The following is a 20,059-nucleotide window of genomic DNA, read 5'->3' on the forward strand; positions in this document are numbered from 1 at the left end:
ATTTTAATTTTATACAAATAAAAGTATTTATGTATTATATGATAAATGCATAAAATAGGCCTCCACAAAGGCCGATGGGTATTGGGCATTGGGTTTGGGCTTGGGCCGGGCCTTAATTTTTTTAAAAAATTGGCTAAAAGCCCGACCCGAAGCCCAACATTTTTTTTGGGCCGGGCTTGGGCATAGTAATACCCGACCCAAGCCCGGCCCAGTTCCACCCCTACCGTGCGATGCACGGATAATATAATAATATAAAATAAAAAAAGTTATTATGTGATGATAAAAAAAATATTCTAATTAATATTATATTTTTTTAACAAATAAAGAAATATACTATCAATCTTAATTATAGTACATATTAAAGTACAAAAGTTAGAGAAAAAAATTATGGACCAAAGTAAATACTCAAGTAAAAAGCAAAATTCAACCCTACTCTATTATCTATAAATTGGTGTGCAAAATAATTCACATTTACATATTGATGTGCAAAACAAAATGATAACTAAAATTGATATGAAAAATTACTAATGACATTAATATTTAAGCATATAATGAGATCAACTAAATTTTCATATTTGACACAAATTAGAGTAAGCACATGTATATGAGAGACATACCAACTTTCAAGATTCAAAAATATATAGATGTTGGTCTTCAAGAAAATATAAAGAAAAAAAACTTTGTTGCATGAAGATGGAAAGTATCTGCTCCAATAACAATATGGATAAATTGTTAGATAAGTGAAATGATAAATATCATAATATTAGTGAATTTTTTTTAGAAAAATATCTAAATTTATTTAAAAAATAAAATGACAGAGTTCAATTGTAAATTATAAATTTTGAAATAATATGAAGAAAAATAAACCGCTCACCTATTTATAATTATGAGCACCTACTTGTCATCCTCAAGTAGTATCGTAATCTTTTTTGTTTCCTTACCGTCCTTACAACTTTCTTCCATTCTACTAATTTCAGAAAGCTTCCCAATGACATCTGATAAATTAGAAAAATGAAATGTAAGAATCAATATAATAGGTACACATATTAAAAATTGAATTTTAAAAATCAAATATTTGATGCATGTAACAACTCTTACCTACTAAATATTTGTCATCAGCGACATTAGCAAGTATTTCATCAAAAGGGATAAATATAAATCTATACTTTGATATTGTCAAAACATTTTCCATCTCACGTGCAACCGTAGAATATTGAAAATTGATTTTGTAAGGATGTATAGTGGTCCTGTAGGAGGCATTGCTCTGCCCCACTCCAAACTGGTTGATCACATAAACTTTTCTTTCCGTAAAAAGGCCTTTAAATTTGTTCAGGAAAGCTTTTCTTATCGTTGCATGTATCCTATCTCCCTAAAATAGAAAATAAACAAATTATGTAGTACCTTTTAGTAAAAACAAAGCAAACGTATGTTCAATTTGAAAATGAAAGTCGTATCTTATATTTTGATCAGAAAAAACTAACTCTAGGCTATTCACAACTTCTGGACGATGAAATTCAGGTATAGTATACAGACAAATCACTCTGACTTTGATCTTCCATTTGTCTCTAAGAGGAGTGATGTCATGTATAGAATCATACTCAAGTGCCATATCCTGAGAACAATAAGACATCCAAGAAAAAAAATTAAGACTTGCTTCGTTCTTAAATAATAAAATAAAAATATATTTTAAAGCATCGACATCTAAGAACTAAGAAAATTACAGGAGTGATAGTAGGGAAAAAAAATTACGAAGTGAAAATTACAGAAGGAGTGATAGTATGGAAGTGACATGCAATATCTATAATATTTATAAAAGCGTGAGTTTTGAATTTTTTCCTCTTTCCAAAAATGTCTCTATCCTTTTTTACTAATATTTTTATGTTCAGTAATTTTCAACCAATTATTTCAAATAATTAACTAAGTAATAATTTATTCTCAAATAAATATATTAATTTTTTGCCATTAGATCTTATCTAATGATTGAAAATAAAAGTATCTGTCACTTTTTGTGACAATAATACCCTCGCATTTATATCATATTTTCTATCTACGCGTTTCTCAATTTTTTTCCTTCTCACACTGCCAATTCTTTCGCAACGTAATATCCGTGAATTTCTCAAATATCTCATTAATCCACCTACCATACACATCCACCACCTACATAATATCCAGTTAACCTTTCTCATACGTAATATGACCTATCATAATTTTGAATTAAACATATCATCGCATTTGAATTTAAATATTAAAATGATTCAAAATTAAATTTTAAATCAAATATGAATTTTATTGCGAAAATATCTTTATCTTTTTAACTAATTTTTTCATGTCCAAAAATTTTGAACCATTCATCTCAAATAATCCATTAAATTTTAACGCATTTGAATTTAAATCTTAAAATAGATCAAAATTAAATTTTGAATTTTGAATTAGTATTTATGGTTTAAGATTTAGATAATTGTTTAATTGGTATAATTTGACTTAATTTGAACTAATTTGAATTAATTTTATTTAATTTGGTTTTAATATAATAATTAACTAAGTAATAATTTATTCTCAAATAAAAATATTAATTTTTTGCCATTAGATCTTATCTAATGATTGAAAATAAAAGTATCTGTCACTTTTTGTGTCACGCCCCGGATTACACTTTCCCCGGGCACGCCGACAAATCCGCCGTATACAAAGGAATTTTCCCTATATACGAAGCGATAGCTGTACCTGTAAATCAAACACTACTACGAACAGTAGTAGAGAGCTGCTAGAGTAATCAGAAGCAAAAGAAACTAAGTTTCATATACATAGTCCAAATCCAGAATACAAAACTACTCGCACTGGCGAGTTGAGTCTACTATGTACATAAACTCGAAACAAAATATCTACCTGCAGTAGGGTGCCTTTAACTCTGTCAGTCGGGTAGGGCTCTAACTCGCGACGCCCTTGCCTCGATCCTGATCCGCGGAAGGCGCAGCAGCCGAAACCTGTGGCTCTGCAAAACAGGAGTAACAACTGGGCGTGAGAACTACTGTAAAAACAAGTAGTCCTCAGTGGGTACCGCCAAAACAACATCGGTCCACCCACTAAGTCTACAGAAGGGAGCAAGAATAGTAGGAAAAGCAGGAAGTACACTCTACCGCTATCAATCACTACACTATCATGCTCTACACTAACCAACTGTAGGAAAAGTCAAGTCTGACCCAATCCAAATCGGACTGTAAGCATACCCGTCCCCGGGACTGTGAATACACCCGTCCCTACCCCGTTGCGACTATCAAGCTCTATCCACACTAACTGGTCCATGGAGAGCAAGTCCAACTGGCATGAGCGACACCAACGCGAAAGCACAAGCCTGACTCCGGAGTGGCACTCGTGGGCGCTACCCAACCGAGTATGCAGCGTATCTCTGTCGAGCTCAAACAGGCTCCAACTAGCCAAAGTCAAGTGACCAGGGTCAAAACAGGTCTACAAACCAAACCCACGTGCCCTCGGCACAATCTGTGACCACAACAGGAATCTGGGTCCACCGCTAACCCGAACGGCACCCAATGACCCGAAACAGCCTATACTTTGCTGAAAAATAAGCTCGGCACCTCAGCACGAGCGTAAATGCCATCTAAACTACCCCAGGTATTCATCGCAACGATATTGCAACGATACAATCGAACCACGGCTCCTAGAGCTAAATCTGGTAGTTTAAGCATATGACGGGTCAACACGCAGGTTTTCTCCTAAGTCAAAATCCAAGTCCAACATGTATAATTAAAATATTCATTTCAGCATTCTTCTACATTCATATTGCAGTCAAGACGCTAATCGATGAATTAAAGCATGATATACAAGAACCGAACTATACACGTCGACTAAACATGCACTTAGGAGCGAAACCGATGATAACCCACCTCTAATGAAATTCCTGGCAGCACGGAACTTCCTCGGCTGCGGCACAACCTGCTGGATCGACTGAAAATGTCCAAGTCTCAAAATCAAGCTATCTCCAAGCTATCAACATCAAAATCCACAATTCAGTCCAAATACACAGCAGTAGAGAAGAGAAGGGTTTCGACCAAGCTAACCTTCACCAAAATCCACAAGTAAGGATTTCGTGGATTCCTCTCGCAGTCCCGAAACTAACGAATCAAGTTTCGTCGAAATCCGATGCTCCTACGTCGAGTATGAGCTGAAATACTAACAGTCGACGATGAATTTCAGCAAAACAGCATTTAAGCTTAAATATCTCAATTCCAATGTCAAAACTCACCAAACGAACTCCAAATCAGGTGGAGAGGATCCCAATTCCAGTACTGGGTGATAGGGAAAATGACTCAACTCCACAAAGCCCCTGCTTCCCAAGTTCACCCCAAGAAAACATCAAAAATTGGCAAATTCTGTACAAAGCAACAGCAGCAGAGGAAAACCTGAGTTCGACTGAGCTAACCTTCACCAAATCTGGCAAATGAGGGCTTCGTGGATTCCCCTCGAAGTCCCGAATCCAACGAACCAAGCATCGTCGCGATCCGACGTTCCTACGCGGAGAACGAGCTGAAATACGAACAGTCGACGGCGGATTTCAGCAAAACAACTACTAACCGAGTAGAAATAGTAACACTTGCCCAGAAAAGACGCCGAATCACCCACCTCGACAGCGTCGAATCTCGGCGCGATGTCAAGAACAGTGAAGACGCTCTCTTGCCCGGCCTCCTCGCAAAGCTCCGGCAGCAAGTGCGCTCGAACGGCTCGCGGCGCGACGTCGGCAACGAAAGCTCCAACCGAGATCCACCTATTCGTTCAATGCTAGAGAGAGAGAGAAGGAGAAGAGTAGCAATTAGCTCTCCTTATCTCTGCTCCTACACGTATAAAGCAAGGGATGGAATAGGTGATACAAACAAGGCAAGGTGAAATTACTAAAAAAATCCTCACCTACTCAAGTGTACCGGTACACGGGCCTCTGTACCGGTACACATGCCAACCCGAGAGCAATCTGCGCGCAACCTGCTGAAGTGTACCGGTACACCTTGATGGCTGTACCGGTACAACAAGCAGAAAAACTGCTATTTTGCAGATTTCTTCGCTGAAAGCTGCCATCGCGTCGCACGGAGTCCGTTTTGCGTCTATTTGGCGCCAACGCGACTCAGACTTGTCTCGACACTCTACAGAGCTGTCGACAAGCCTCCACAGCTGAACACCAGGGATCTCACATTTTGTGACAATAATACCCTCGCATTTATATCATATTTTCTATCTATGCGTTTCTCAAATATTTTTCTTCTCACGTGTAATATCCGCACCCGCCAATTCTTTCACAACGTAATATCCGTAAATTTCTCAAATATCTCATTAATTCACCAACCATATACATCCACCATCTACATAATATATATACAGTTAACCTTTCTCATACGTAATATGACCTATCATAATTTTGAATTGAACATATCATTATATTTGAATTTAAATATTAAAATGTTTCAAAATTAAATTTTAAATCAAATATGAATTTTATTGCAAAAATATCTTTATCTTTTTAACTAATTTCTCATACATAATATGACCTATCATAATTTTGAATTAAACATATCATCGTATTTGAATTTAAATATTAGCGTAATATCCGCACCCGTCAATTTTTTCGCAACGTAATATCCATGAATTTCTTAAATATCTCATCATTAACCACCTACCATACACATCCACCACCTATATAACTCATCATTAATCCACCTACCATACACATCCACCACCTACATAATATCCGGTTAATCTTTCTTATACGTAATATGACCTATCATAATTTTGAATTAAACATATCATCGTATTTGAATTTAAATATTAAAATGATTCAAAATTAAATTTTAAATCAAATATGAATTTTATTGCGAAAATATCTTTATCTTTTTAACTAATTTTTTCATGTCCAAAAATTTTGAACCATTCATCTCAAATAATCCATTAAATTTTGACGCATTTGAATTTAAATCTTAAAATAGATAAAAATTAAATTTTAAATTTTGAATTTGATTTAATTTGATTTTTAATAATATAGTAAAAGAATAGAATTTGACACGTGGCAAGCATATAAAAAGCCATGTGTCAAATTCTCACAAAGGATTTATAAAGGGTTCTACTTCAGTATGTAGTAATAGAAAGAATAGATATTCCAGACTAGTTCTATATATATATATATATATATATATAATTCGTTAAGCATAGTTTTCAATTGAATAATTTATTCTGACATCCAAATAGAAATTTACTTTTAGTATTCATAAATAACAAACATTATAAAGTAAAATACAAGGGGTATGGCCAATATGTATAAGTTCCTTCTCACAGAGAAATAAAATTCAATACAGCTTAAAAGTTCTACTTGCAAAAACATTCAATTACGACACATGCAGAAGAGCTAAATAAGCCACATAATAATTCAAAAGAAAGCACATTTTGGAGATATATACACTATGAATTTCACAGCATATCTCGTTATTATCTGCATCAAGCATGCAAAAATTTAAAAACCAACAGAAGAAAAAGAGTCCGATGAAAACATAAGTAGTATTTATCCAAAGATTAAGCAAATCTTCACAAGTAATAAAACGGAATATCAAGTAGAGAATTGAATGACATGTGATAGCTTTAATTAAAGCAGTAACAATGTTCCAAATACTAGTTCGAAACACTGGAGCAAATAAGCTTAAACCAGGACAAGCATATAGAAGTGCAGAGAAAATTTTATTTATATGCGTCAAAGAAGCAGAGCAGAATATAAAGTTTAAAAAATGAGTAAAGGAAACAGAATAGAGAAAACAAAGATCACATGCAAACTGAATCAAACTGATCACACTTATGCAGCATAAATTCAATACAAACTGATCACACTTGCGCAGTATAAAATTCCATGCCCCTCTCAGAATGTTATTCTAAACTATTGCAAAAAAAATTGAGACTTCAAACAGAAAAAAGAGTTTCACACAAGCGCGACTAGTAATCCTCTCATAAATCAGGTACAACTCAGCGACACATACAAAAAGAAATTGCAAGTGGAAAACTCAATGACATAGGGCATCCTTTATTACAGGAAATAGAACGGTCCGGACTCTTTTATGTTAACTTCTCCCGTACTAACTTTCCCTCATTAAGCAGGAGAGGGGCAGGGCATTTAAATGATTTAATCTTATAAGCTTTTCGCAGCTGCGATGACGTTTTCCGCAGTTATTCCGAATTCTTTGTATATTCTCCCGGCAGGAGCGCTCGCTCCGAACCGATCAATCCCTATGGCCTTCCCCTTCTCACCCACATACTTCTGCCACCCAAGAGTTACCCCCGCTTCGATGCTAACCCTAGCGGTCACAGAAGCAGGTAGCACACTCTCCTTGTATTCGTCCGGTTGCTCGTCAAATAACTCCCAGCAAACAAGCGACACAACGCGAACCGCCTTCCCCTCCTTCCTCAGCTCGTTAGCTGCCTTGGCTGCAATTTCCAGCTCCGACCCAGTCCCGATGAGAATGAGATCAGGCTTATTTCCGGATGAATTATCTGAGATAATGTAACCTCCCTTCTCGACCCCTTCAACAGACGTTCCAGGAAGTTGTTGAAGCTTCTGCCGGGAGAGCGCTAGTACCGATGGCCTCTTCCTGTTGAGGACAGCGACCTTGTAGGCCCCGGCAGTCTCGTTACCATCAGCCGGCCGGAGCATCAAAATGCTGGGCATGGCGCGGAAGCTGATCAGATGCTCGATGGGCTGGTGGGTCGGGCCATCTTCTCCGAGCCCAATAGAATCGTGGGTCATTACATAAATGACGCCAGCCTCAGACAGTGCCGAGATCCGCATGGCTGCCCGCATGTAGTCGGTGAAGACAAAGAAGGTAGCACAGTAGGGGATGAGGCCAGGGCTGTGGAGGGCGATTCCGTTGCATATAGCGCCCATCCCGTGTTCGCGGACTCCAAAGCGGACGTTCCGTTCTTCAGGTGTGTCCTTTTGGAAGTTCCCGTACATTTTAAGTAGCGTCATGTTGGAGGACGCGAGATCGGCACTGCCTCCGAGAAGACCAGGGAGGACTTTAGCGAGCGCATTCAGACACTGCTGGGAGAGGTTGCGAGTTGCGTCGGCTGGACTCTCGGGTGTGTATTTCTGGATGGAAGGAAAATAGAGCGCCACTCAATACGTTTTATGCATAAAGCTACTAGAACATAAATGAATTGAAGGGATTGGAAAGGACTGAGGATTATCTTTTGTAAAACCAGTCCAGCTTTTTTCGCAACTTCTGTTCAAAATATTCACTTTTGCACCTCCTAACAAAAATATCTTCTAGTGGATAGAAATGCCCCTGACTGAGAAACCTAGTGCAGAAATGCATCTTGTGTCAGCAGGGGCACTCCAGTCCAGGAAAAGAGGTTCTGACCAACAATGACGAAAGCCGAAAATAATGGGATGAACTAGCAAAATTGACAAAAGTCGACTTCTTTGTTTGTTTGTTTTTTTTTTTTTGGTCAAAAACACATAAGATGAAGATAAGAGATAGATTTACCGGAAGTGCGTCAGCCCATCCAGCAGGCAGTTCTCCCGAAATGATACTCTTCAACACTGCTGCATCCTCCTTGTACTTCTTCTCATACTCTGCGAATTTGGCATTCCATTCCGCTTCGAGAGCAGCGCCTTGAGGGATATGGCGGCTCCAGTGCCTGAGATGGTTCGTGTGAGCGATAAATTATCTCAATATGATTCAGTTTGCTCTCGCAAGTAAGATTTAAGTGCTATAAAGTTTTAACAGACCTCTTCACATCCTCAGGCAGATGGAATGGCTCATAGGGCCACCCAAGGTTCTGCCTAGTTGCATCAACTTCCTTCGCACCCAAGGCGCTCCCATGTACACTATAGCTGTTTGCCTTGTTCGGTGATCCATACCCGATGGTGGTTGTTACCTAAGGAACAGCCAATTAGCAAACTTTTAGCACTCCAAAAGACTCGTAAGCATGGTAGAAGGCTCGGCGCATGAATGAGCGTGATAGAGTAAAATCAAACACACACTTGAAGTATATAAAACACCATGGTTCTGAATACCACCCTGACGTCGCCGTTATGGTTGTTTACAAGAAACTAATGATTAAAATATCGTGCTCAATCTCAGCAATATTAGCACAACAAAAGGCAACATCAGGAGTGGCAAAGTGCTACATTCTGAACCACTGTATGCTGAATGAGAAATCAGGCTATACAGCAGAGGGCTACGTGAGCTTCTTGCAAAGTAACATCCGATTAAACTAACCTTGATTAACGTTGGCTTGTCCTTGACAGCCTTTGCTTCCTTAATCGCAGTGCGGATCTCATCGTATCCTGTGTTACCATTCTTGACCCAGATCGTGTGCCACCCGAGAGCCTCAAAGCGCGCAAGCACATCTTCGGTGAACGCAATTTCTGTGTCTCCGTCGATAGAGATGTGATTATCATCGTAAAAGGCAATCAATTTTCCCAAACCCCAGTGGCCAGCAAGTGAGCACGCTTCGTTCGAAACGCCTTCCATTTGGCAACCATCACCAAGTATGGCATACCTGTAAACGAACAGAAATCCATCTTACAGTTCAGTGATAGGAAATATCCACGAGGACCAGACAAGGAGTTGGTTAACAAAGGAATAATAATAACAATAACAATAGAGCACAGAGAATATGTTTAAAGAAATTCTTTACGTGTAATGGTCGATGATCTCGTTGTCGGGTTTATTGAAACGGGCCGCTAAGTGTTTCTCAGCAAGTGCTAAGCCGACAGCATTAGCGATACCCTGACCAAGAGGACCTGCCCCATTCGACAAGAAGAGGGAAAAGCAACAAAAATAAAAAATTTGTTAACAAGTCACTCTCCATTATACTAGAAATGGTTCATTATCTTAGTTTCAAGAAGAATACCGGTAGTAACTTCGATCCCAGGGGTTTCGAAATTCTCTGGATGACCAGGAGTTCTGCTTCCCCATTGCCTGAAGGCCCGCAAGTCTTCTTCCTACAAGACCGAAAGAGAATCATTTTTTTCTTTTCTTTTTTTTTTTTTAAGACAAAGAAAATTCAACATAACAGAGAAGACTGTTTTTTCTAATGTTCTTCCAAGATGATCAAATCAGATCTATCAAACCTCAATGGTTATAGATCAAGTGATGCTGGTGACAAACTGACATAATAGAAGAAGTTCCGCCCAAGCTCTACGAGAGCTCCCACTTGAAGCTTCTTCAAATACTTGATGGCAAATGAGAAATATCCATCCAACAAATTCCTAGAGCTCCAAGGGAAGTGGAATTTTGGCTTTACCATCTCTCTCGAAACAATTTTATTTATCCAAATGGATGGATATATTTCTTTGTTTTTACTGAATTGAATTGAATTCAATTCAATTCAATTCTTCAGAGCTGAAATCAATTGAAGCATAACTACGATTCGATTCCAAATAATTATTTAAGAGTTATCTCTCAGTTTCTTTCTTTCTTTCTTTCTTTTTTTTTTTTTTTCAAAAAACTTTTATATATATTGGGCCGGTCAATAACAGGCTTACTACGGTGACACACATTCTGATTTCTGCCCCAACCAAAACTGGAAAGGGCAATAATAATAGCAATAATACTAAACATAAAGCAACTTTTTGCGTGAAAAGCAGGGAAAAGCTACGAATTAGGAGCCAATCAAATTCTTTCTTTCTATTTTCGTTGAGCTGATATATATATATATATATATATATATATATATATATATATATATATATATAGAGAGAGAGAGAGAGAGAGAGAGAGAGAGAGGGTGTTCGAAGTAACCTTTGACGGCTGTCGTAGTGCCGCGAGTGTGAGTAGGGCGTAGTGAGCATGCAGCCGTGCCGCGGAGAGGACGTAAGCGGATCGCGGTTTGAACCAGAAAGGCGGTGTCTGGTTGACACCGCATCACCTCGTCGAACACGCACGTGCCCCGTCGGCGCCAGCACGCCATCGGGAAGCCCCGGGTGCCCGAATTCGCTCGCCCCATCCGGCGTCGATAGCGCCACGAAGCGCTGATCGTGTTCACCGACTCTCATCCCGTGACTCCGACGCTGATCCGCCGCCGCGCCTGCCGCGCCACAAGCCTGACTCCGCACGCCGAGCCGACAGCCGTACGCGAGGCTTGAAGCCTCGCACTCCGCCGAGCGCGGCCGGCGCGGGGCTGCGCGGAGGGGGCGCGCGGAGTAGCGATGGCTGCGGGCGCGGGACGATGCGCCCGGCGGGGCAGGCGCGGCGCGGCCGGGGCCGGGATGCGCGACGGGCTCGGCGGCAGGACGCGACAGGTTACGGCGTGCGGCGGCGGCGGTGGGCCATGGCTTGATTCGTCGCCGACGTTGACGGCTCCTCTCTCTCTCTCTCTCTCTCTCTCTCTCTCGGGGGCTTAGCAGGCCTTTTGACCGAGGGAGGAGCTAACGAGGAGGAGGAGGAGGAGGGGAAATGGGACGGGGGTGTTGAAATACCAGGGAGAGTACCCTTTAATATATATATATAATATAATAATAATAATATATAGAATATAATATAAATAAAAAAATTAATTACATCAGGCGGTAGGTACGAGGAGGAGTGGAAGAGCGCGAGAGGCCGTTGGATTGGATTAGATCGGGAAGGCCGAATCGTGGCCGTTGGAGGGCGCCTGCCTAAAATTTGTTCCAACTTTGACGAGTTGAGTTGAGTTGAGCTGAGCGTGAGCTCATCCTGATCGGATCGGCCGGTGATCCAACCGCGCTCTCTTCTCTCCATTACAAGTATACAACAACATCACCGTTCGAACGACAGTTGTTGTTGTGGCGTACCAGTAATTTTCTTTTTTCAGGAGAAATTTGGGTGGTTCCTTTTTTAAGTTTCGTTTATTTAAAACTTTTTAATTCAATAAATATAATTTTTGTTTTTTAAAAAATAGTTCTTTTTAATTTTTTTTTAAAAAAATATCAATCAATTATATAAAATTTGGAAAACGGATGGGAAGATTTTCATTCTATTATTTATTATTATTATTAATTAATTAATTAATATAGCTAGTTAGCCCAGTTTTAATTAAAAAGGCCAATTTGCATAAAAAATCCACTTATTTTGGGCTTTTGCAAAATCGGGCCACCTTTTTCGTTTTTGCAGATTCGGTCCACTTTTTCAGCAAACTGACCAAAATACCCTTTTTACTTTTTCTCTTTCCTCTTTCTCTCTCCTCTTCGTTTCTCTCGTTTTTTTTTTTTCTCGCCGGTAGAGCGGAGGCGGAAACGGTCCGTCTCGCCTCTCACCCTCATTCTCTAGCCCTCGCCCTCGCCCTCGCCCTTGCCCTCGTCCACGCACCCCCAACCTTCCTCGCCTCCAACCCCGCCAAGGCCGCGCCGCGACTTTTTTTTTTTTTGCTTTTTTCTTTTCTTTTCTTCTCCGACTCTTCTCCACCGTCTCCGACGACGATGCCTCTCTCGTCCTTCTCGTCCTTCCCCGCCCTTCTCATCTCTCCCTCTCCCTCATTCTCTGCCGCCTCCGACGACGATGCATCTTCGCCGGCGCCGACGTCGACACCGTGGAGGTCACTGCGGCGCTACAGGCTCGGAGCGGGGGTCCTTAGCGGTGTCGTCGCCGGCACCGTGGCTGTTGGCAGAGAAGGTGACAAAAAAAAATTATAGAAAAAAAAAAAAAAAAAAAAATAAAGATAAAAAATTATATAAAAAGAAGGATGAACATCAAATTGTATCGTTAACTGCAAAAAAAATTATAAGTTGCACTATTTAAGATGTAAACTGCAGCTTTAAGATGAAAACTACACTCTTTAAACGAAAATTACACTCTTTGAGAAATATTTACACTGTTTCTCTTCTTATTACACTCTTTCAGATGTAAACTGCATCCATTAAGATGAAAGTTACACTCTTTAAACAAAAGTTGCACTGTTTCTCCTCTTGTTGCACCATTTCTCCTCTTGTTACACTATTTTTTATCTTAAACTGCACCCTTTTAAGAGATATTTATACTGTTTCTCCTCTTGTTGCACCATTTCTGTGTAAATAAGAGGAGAAATAGTGCAACAAGAGGAGAAACAGTGCAAGAAGAGAAGAAACTGCACTGTTTTAAGAGATATATATACTGTTTCTCCTCTTGTTGCACCATTTCTGTGTAAACAAGAGGAGAAATAGTGCAACAAGAGGAGAAACTGCACTGTTTTAAGAGATATATCTACTGTTTCTTCTCTTGTTGCACTGTTTCTCCTCTTGTTGCACCATTTCTGTGTAAACAATAGGAGAAATAGTGCAACAAGAGGAGAAACAATGCAATAAGAGGAGAAACTGCACCCTTTTAAGAGATATTTATACTGTTTCTTCTCTTGTTGTACTGTTTCTTCTCTTGTTGCACCATTTCTGTGTAAATAAGAGGAGAAATAGTGCAACAACAGGAGAAACAGTGCAACAAGAGAAGAAACAGTATAAATATCACTTAAAAGGATACAGTTTAAGATAAAAAATAGTATAATTTTCGTTCAAAGAGTATAATTTTTATCTTAAAGCAGCAGTTTACATTTTAAATAGTGTAACTTATAATTTTTTTTGTAATTAACGATATAATTTCATCTTCATCCTTCTTTTTATATAATTTTTTATCTTTATTTTTTTTTCTGTTTTTTCTATAATTTTTTTGTCACCTTGTCTGCCAACAGCTACGGCGCCGGTGACGGCGCCGGTGACGGCGCCGCTAAGGACCCCCCGCTCCGAGGCTGTAGCGTCGCAGGGACCTCTACGGTGTCGACGTCGGCGCCGACGCCGGCGAAGATAAATCGTCGTCGGAGGCGGCAGAAAATGAGGGAGAGGGAGAGGGAGAAATGAGAAGGGCGGGGAAGGGCGAGAGGCGTCGTCGTCAGAGACGGTGGAGAAGAGTCGGAGAAGAAAAGAAAAGAAAAAAGCAAAAAAAAAAAAGTCGCGGGGCGGCCTTAACGGGGCCGGAGGCGAGGAAGGTGGGGGGTGCATGGACGAGGGCAAGGGCGAGGGCGAGAGTATGAGGGTGAGAGGCGAGACAGACCGTTTTTGCCTCCGCTCCGCCTCCGCTCTACCGGCGAGAAAAAAAAAAATAATGAGAGAAACGAAGAAGAGAGAGAAAGAGGAAAGAGAAAAAGTAATAAGGGTATTTTGGTCAGTTTGCTGAAAAAGCGGACCGAATCTGCAAAAATGAAAAAGGTGGCCCGATTTTGTAAAAGCCCAAAATAAGTGGATTTTTTATGCAAATTGGCCAATTAAAAATATAAAAGAAGAAGTAACGTTACCAAACTAGACCTAAATTAAAAAAGTTTTTTTTTCTCCCAAGTACTTGGATTACTCTTATTAAATTACTTTAAATTAAGGGTGCGTTTGGTTCGCATTATGAAAAATTACTAGGAATAAAAGATATTCGAGAATCTTACTCCTATTCATCCTATTATTAAGGATGTGGAATTCCTGTATTTGGTTCGCACGGTAATATTAATTAGCCATGTTATTTAATATTACAAAAAATATACAATTAATTAATTAATTAATTAATTTAATTTTAAATAATGTTATTAAAAGTTTCAATATTTTTTTTGAAAAAAGGGAGAGAGAGTATAAGTTAGAGAGAGAGAGTATAATTAAAAAAATAAAAAGAAAAATATAGTCAAAATTAGAGGGAGTGAGAGAGTTGAAATTTTAGAAAGAGAGAGAGAGAGAGAAAGCTTAGTTTAGAGAGAGAAANGTTGTGGAGGTGATGAGAGTGGGAGAAGAAAAAATGAACGAAAGAAAAAAAAAAAAGAGCGAGAAAAAAACAGAGTATTTTGATTAATTTACTAAAAATTTGGAATGAATTTATAAATTTAAAATAGTGACTTATTTTTATAAAAACACAAAACTAATGAATTTTTTATGTAAATTAGATGTTTTAGTACAAAAAAAAAGCGCTCCTATCTTTTACCATTCGTCTTTTTTATTCTATATAAATATATGAATTCTCAGTTGGGATCCATGTGACAGCAAGGGGCGGAGGCACTGGGGAGAGCAAGGGCGCAAGCGGGTGCGAGCGCGTGTAGGGTGGGCTTGGTGTCGGTGGGGCCCAACCGGGGAAGGGGAGAGGGAGGGGAAGCTTTTTTTTTCCTTTTTTTTTTCCCTCTCTATTAAATTTTTTTCACTTTTCATATACGAGGAAAAAGATTTGTAATAGTTTTTTAAAATCCAATCTAATTTTTTATTATAAAAATTTAAAAATATATAAATAATTTTTAAATAATTTAGATTATTTGTATTAAATATAAATTTTAATTTTATAATATTGAGCATTTAGATACACATTGTACAATAAAAAATAAAAAAAAGATTTATGGGATTTAAATTAATTTTTTATTTTACAAAATGTAATAACTGAGATTTTTTGATTTATTGAATAAACCCTTTTGTTTGACGATGTTCTTGTGTGTAATATAATTATATGTGTACTCGTCAAATTTCAGGAGAAAACGAGTTAAAACGGAGAAGTTACGCGACCCGGAAGTCTGACTTAAGTGAATAGTAACTCCGGTTTTCCGGAGAGGCCGCGGAGTAAAGTGGACTTTCGACGCGTATCGGACTCCGAATATAGCCTTCCAATAGCTCGTTTTCAACCGCTCGACTATCCTGGACCCTTTGGCACTGACAGAATTGAATTTGGAGGCACGGATTTCGAGAAAAAGGGGTTTAGTGGGTTTGTGCATATAGTTGTCTATATGTGGTTTTTGGTGGAACCTAGGAGGGAAGGTTTTGTCGCAAATCGGGAATCTTTTCGGGCGAAACGAGATGCTAGATTCGATGCCTCTGTCGTGCTGATCGCGCTGGTGCGATCCGATCGGAAATCCGACGGACGGATCTTCGGGAATCGCAAAAAGTCCGCGAAGGGGCTGATTTGAATAATCGGATTATTCGCGAAAAGGCACTATATTTTATGCGTCGAATGGCGAGTTTTCGAACTTAGAGGGACTATCGCGCTTTGTGCGACTGCTGGTTGAGAGCTGGGATTAATTCGACTCCTTTCGAGGGGGGTTTTCCGCAAGTTTTTCATACCTATATATAGGATGACTTAGGGTTTCTTGAGCTAACCCTAACCCTAGAACCCCCCCAGCTGACCCAGCCGCCCCTGTCACCACAGCACCTCCCTGCCCTGCCCGTGCTCACGTTCCGGCCGCCACCGAGCAGCCCCGGCCGCCGGAAACTGCTTGCGACCAGCCTTCCTCCTCTCCTCGGCCATCTCCTAGACCGAGGGTTTGTGGGAGGGTCTCCACCGCCTCTGGAAGCAAGCCCCGACCTCCTTCCACCTCAGGTGTACCTCTCCCCTAGCTCCGGCCGCCCCCGAGCGTCGTCGGAGCCGCCGGAAGAGACGGTAGCCAGCCGGGTCTGCCCTGAACCGAGCCAGGCCGAGCTCAGGTTGCAGGCTTCGGGACCGCACCTCCCCTGCGGCCAAGCCCCCCTGTCGACCCCGGCGACCTCCAGCAACCCGGCGCGCGCGCCCCCGGCCGTCCCCGCGCCCCGCCGGCCGCCGCCAAGGTCTCCCGCCGCCGCTGGGGTCCTGTGCGGGCCGACCTGGGAGCCGCGCCGCTCCCGAGCGCCGCCGTTACCCCCTGAGGTGGGCACCACCACCTCCTCGGTCTCCGGTACCGGTTAATCGCCGCCCCGACCTCCCCCGGTCGCCGCCTCGCCGCCGGCAAGCTCCAACCCGAGGGGAAGTCAGCGGGCCCGTTCTCCGCCGCCGCGCCACCGGCTGATGCTCGCCGCCGGCCAGCACCTCCCCCGGACCTCCCCGACCTGCTGCTCCCATCACCGGCCGGAGTGCCCGCCGTCCGATCGCCGGCGGCCATCCCTAGCTCCCACAGCTCCGGTGAGTAGTTTACTTTGGTTCCAGCACTGCTGTTTTGCGTTCCGGTCACTTGTCCGGTGATCCGATGACTCCCTGGCACCTCGGGAGGTGAGCACGGTGATCGTGGGCTCGTGCTGAACACGATGCTCACCTCCATTTAGGTTAGCGGTGCCCTGGTTAGTGAGAAAAGGATGTTTTCCACAGTGTGCGCACTGATTCGCTGAGGTTCGCGTCGCTCGTGCGCGCGTGGTTGCTGCCGGCAGTGCTCCGAAAGGTGAGCACGGCCTCAGGCATGCTGAAACCTTGCAGCAAGTGCGATGGCAACCTCCGTAGATCCCTGGTTTGCTGGTACGACCCGTTAGAGCCATGAAATCACATAAAATAATGTGATTTCATGGGCCATTAGGGATCCGTTTGCGTTTCGCTTCGTCGTGGCTGCTGTTGGCAGCAGGTAAAGGCTTAAGATAACCTCTGGACTGATCGTCCAAGGCCCCAAGCCTTTGCGGAAATCTATCGGTCATTTCCGGAGCGTTTTTCGGCGAAATCCGCCGATAGAACGCGCGTTCGACTCGGAATTCATCCGACGGTGCCTCGTGGTTGACTGTAGCGTCGCTGAGCCTTGTTGGCTGGTCACCCGTGTCGTCTCGAGGGTTCAGAAACGACGGGTGAGCGACGGTGGAGTTCCGGTACGGTTTTCGGGACTTCCGGCTGGTTCGGAAGTTGCGTTTGAGAAACCGATTTCAGTGGGGTTATGATTTTGGGATTTGTGTGAGAATGGTCGTGTTATTGTGTTCGTGGGTTAGACTCTAACCCGGTGGACCCTTCGTAGGTCCGGTCGCTTCGTCTCCGCCTTAGCGAGACCATTTCAGCTTTATACAGGTGGGTACTTCGATCCGAAGTCGGTACAGCGGTGCACGCTCGGTGATGTCTTCCTTTACCCTATCTTTTACATCGTCTATTCATATTGTTTACTCGTTACATATTGAGCCTTGCACCATACTGTCTTTATTTACTCTGCCCGGTTGTCCTATGCGTAGTATTCTGTGTAGGGGTAGAGTAGATGGCATTAGTATATACTATACATGTGACCTGATTGGTCGGTTCTCCTGTTGCATCGGTGACCTATTTGGTCGTTCACTACTTTACGTACTTTGACCTATCTCGGTCGGTTCACTTTGTACTTGATGACCTATACGGTCGGTGTCGGCTGGTTGCCGACGGTTGGCTATTGAGCATATCAGCATCGATCGTCACCACTCGTTCGCATTTCACGAACACCAGCGGTCTGATCCACCGCAGGGGGTGTTCTTTTCCGGAAAAGTGGTTGGGTTTGCCCACCCGTGAGCTCAGAGGTTACGACTGGGTATATGCAGGTTGAGTGATTGTGGCATTAGCCTGAGGTCTCCGGACCAACAAGGCAGGTTTAGATTGGGTATCCTTGGACTATCCACCAGTTGATGCATACATACAGTAGCAGTAGTTCATTACTTGTACATCAGTTCCTTACTTGTACTTTCTGTTCTTATATCATAGTAGCTACTGTAGTTGTTTACCTTTACTGTTGCTTAGCCTCCTTTGCTGGTGCGTACCCTCGCCCTCGTCGGCTTGCGGTACCCACTGGGAGGGGAGACATGTTTACATGTTCTCACCCCCCGCCCCCATTACAGGTGACGTCGCAGGTCCGAGTGGGACGGCAGGTGAGGAGCGAGTCTAGCGCGCGTTAGAGCTCCGTCCCGTTTGGTTATCTCTCTTCCCTTGCTTGAATAAATAGTAAACTTTCATTACGGTTCAGTTTCATTCGGTACTTGAATATTCAGTTTTCTGCTGGGTTTTCGTAATAAAAAGAGATTTATGAGCTTTTCAAGTAAAATGGTTTTCTACCCCTCGTGGTAGCGCTTGTTTTAAAAAGAAAAAGGATTTTCATATTCAATACAGTTTTCGATGGTTTTCTACCCCTCGTGGTAGCGTTTTAAAAGATAAAGGTTTCTGTGTGGGAAACATTTCAAATGATAGTTCTGGATTTATGTTTAAAACTTGGAATACTGTCGCGTTGTGAATGGTGAATGTATGAACGTCTGCATGTACAGTTGTGATTGTGTGTTCATATGGTTGTGGTTGTATTATGGTTGTACTCTGATTGCGTATCTGTACTTGTGCGATGCCGTGCAAATACAGGGGAGACTCTGTCCGTGTGAACAGTGGATTCCCTGTATTTGTGGCGGATCTGACATACTCTGGGGTCAGGTGTTTCAAAAAAAAAATTTTAGTCGTTTCCGCTGTTTTTCCAAACTAAAAAGGGACCCCGGGGCGTGACATTATGTTATAAAAAATATATTATATTCTTAGAGGGAGAGAGAGAAAAAATAGGTGACGAATGGTTGGTTAAATGTGCTCTCACTTTTTTAGTCGAAAATTACACATAGTTTTGGCCCCTATTTCATTTTACCCCACCAGTACACGGGATGGAATTGAATTGGTTTGTTACATTATATATTTCTAAAAAAAAATTGTTTGAACTTTGAACAACTTTTTTTTTTTTTTTAAAAAAAACAACAGTAATCCTAATATCCTCTTTTGAACAAATATCTCACTTTTACAAATTTCCTTAGCAAGATCAAATATTATGTGTTGGTTTGATGATAAATATAAATATATATATAGAAAAACACTACTTACCCATCTCTTGTTGAGGATATAATATATATATATATATATATATATATATATATATAAATATATATATATTATATATATATACTTTAATAGGCAATTTCTTACAAGATTCTAAGGCGTAGACAATTTCTTTTAAAATTTTAATAATGAAATAAAAAAAATAGAATGATAAGACTAGTCTAAAAAAAAAAAAAAACAATTAGATGGTGATACTTCAAAATGCACATCAAAAAAATACTGTACATGTAGCATTCTTCAGTTACATAATATGTTTAAACAATATGTTAGAACTAATTAAAGTTTTACATAATTTAAGGAATACTGTTTATTATCTATTTTTTTAACTATTGGATCAATCCAAGATATCCCAAAGCTAAAATATTGAAACTAATAGGTGTTCATCCTATTTCGATACCCTTCTAACATTGATAATTCACGAATGTCTTCCAATATATAAAAAATTATTATAAATATCCCGCCATTTAAAGTTTGAGAGTTAAAGTTTCAAAATATCATTTTTTCCTTTCATCTCTTCTCAATAGTAGGGATACTAA

General features: G+C 40.9%; 1 protein-coding gene and 3 long non-coding RNA genes across 5 annotated transcripts; all 4 read right to left on the reverse strand.

Moving 5' to 3' along the window:
* LOC109728848 lies at positions 653–2,924 on the reverse strand. 2 transcript variants are annotated; one of them, XR_002221137.1, is made up of 3 exons: positions 2,884–2,924; positions 875–1,612; positions 653–704 (listed from the first exon to the last, which is right to left on the reverse strand). It is a non-coding gene; the product is annotated as an uncharacterized LOC109728848 (long non-coding RNA). The 2 variants fall into 2 exon arrangements; XR_002221138.1 differs by lacking the exon at positions 653–704 and having other exon boundaries at positions 822–995; positions 1,099–1,612.
* LOC109728863 lies at positions 2,950–4,140 on the reverse strand. Its single transcript, XR_002221149.1, has 3 exons — positions 4,074–4,140; positions 3,900–3,999; positions 2,950–2,989 (listed from the first exon to the last, which is right to left on the reverse strand). It is a non-coding gene; the product is annotated as an uncharacterized LOC109728863 (long non-coding RNA).
* Positions 4,138–4,477, reverse strand: LOC109728864. Its single transcript, XR_002221150.1, has 3 exons — positions 4,436–4,477; positions 4,259–4,339; positions 4,138–4,177 (listed from the first exon to the last, which is right to left on the reverse strand). It is a non-coding gene; the product is annotated as an uncharacterized LOC109728864 (long non-coding RNA).
* On the reverse strand, positions 6,808–10,052 carry LOC109728741 (transketolase, chloroplastic-like). The gene is made up of 6 exons (XM_020259251.1): positions 9,898–10,052; positions 9,682–9,787; positions 9,261–9,543; positions 8,768–8,916; positions 8,523–8,676; positions 6,808–8,125 (listed from the first exon to the last, which is right to left on the reverse strand). The coding sequence occupies exons 3-6, from the start codon at positions 9,513–9,515 to the stop codon at positions 7,169–7,171; spliced, it is 1,515 nt and encodes a 504-aa protein (XP_020114840.1). The 5' UTR covers positions 9,516–9,543; positions 9,682–9,787; positions 9,898–10,052; the 3' UTR covers positions 6,808–7,168.

Source organism: Ananas comosus, linkage group 24 (genome assembly GCF_001540865.1).
Source record: "Ananas comosus cultivar F153 linkage group 24, ASM154086v1, whole genome shotgun sequence".
NCBI classification, from domain to species: domain Eukaryota; kingdom Viridiplantae; phylum Streptophyta; class Magnoliopsida; order Poales; family Bromeliaceae; genus Ananas; species Ananas comosus.

What these genes read in the sequence shown, in the direction of transcription:
- LOC109728741 (XM_020259251.1), bottom strand. Translation starts at nt 9,515, where the DNA reads ATGGAAGGCGTTTCGAACGAAGCGTGCTCACTTGCTGGCCACTGGGGT. An exon ending in ACAAGCCAACGTTAATCAAG is followed by an intron (nt 8,917 to 9,260) that starts GTTAGTTTAATC and finishes GCTGTTCCTTAG; the next exon opens with GTAACAACCACCATCGGGTA. An exon ending in CTGCCTGAGGATGTGAAGAG is followed by an intron (nt 8,677 to 8,767) that starts GTCTGTTAAAAC and finishes GAACCATCTCAG; the next exon opens with GCACTGGAGCCGCCATATCC.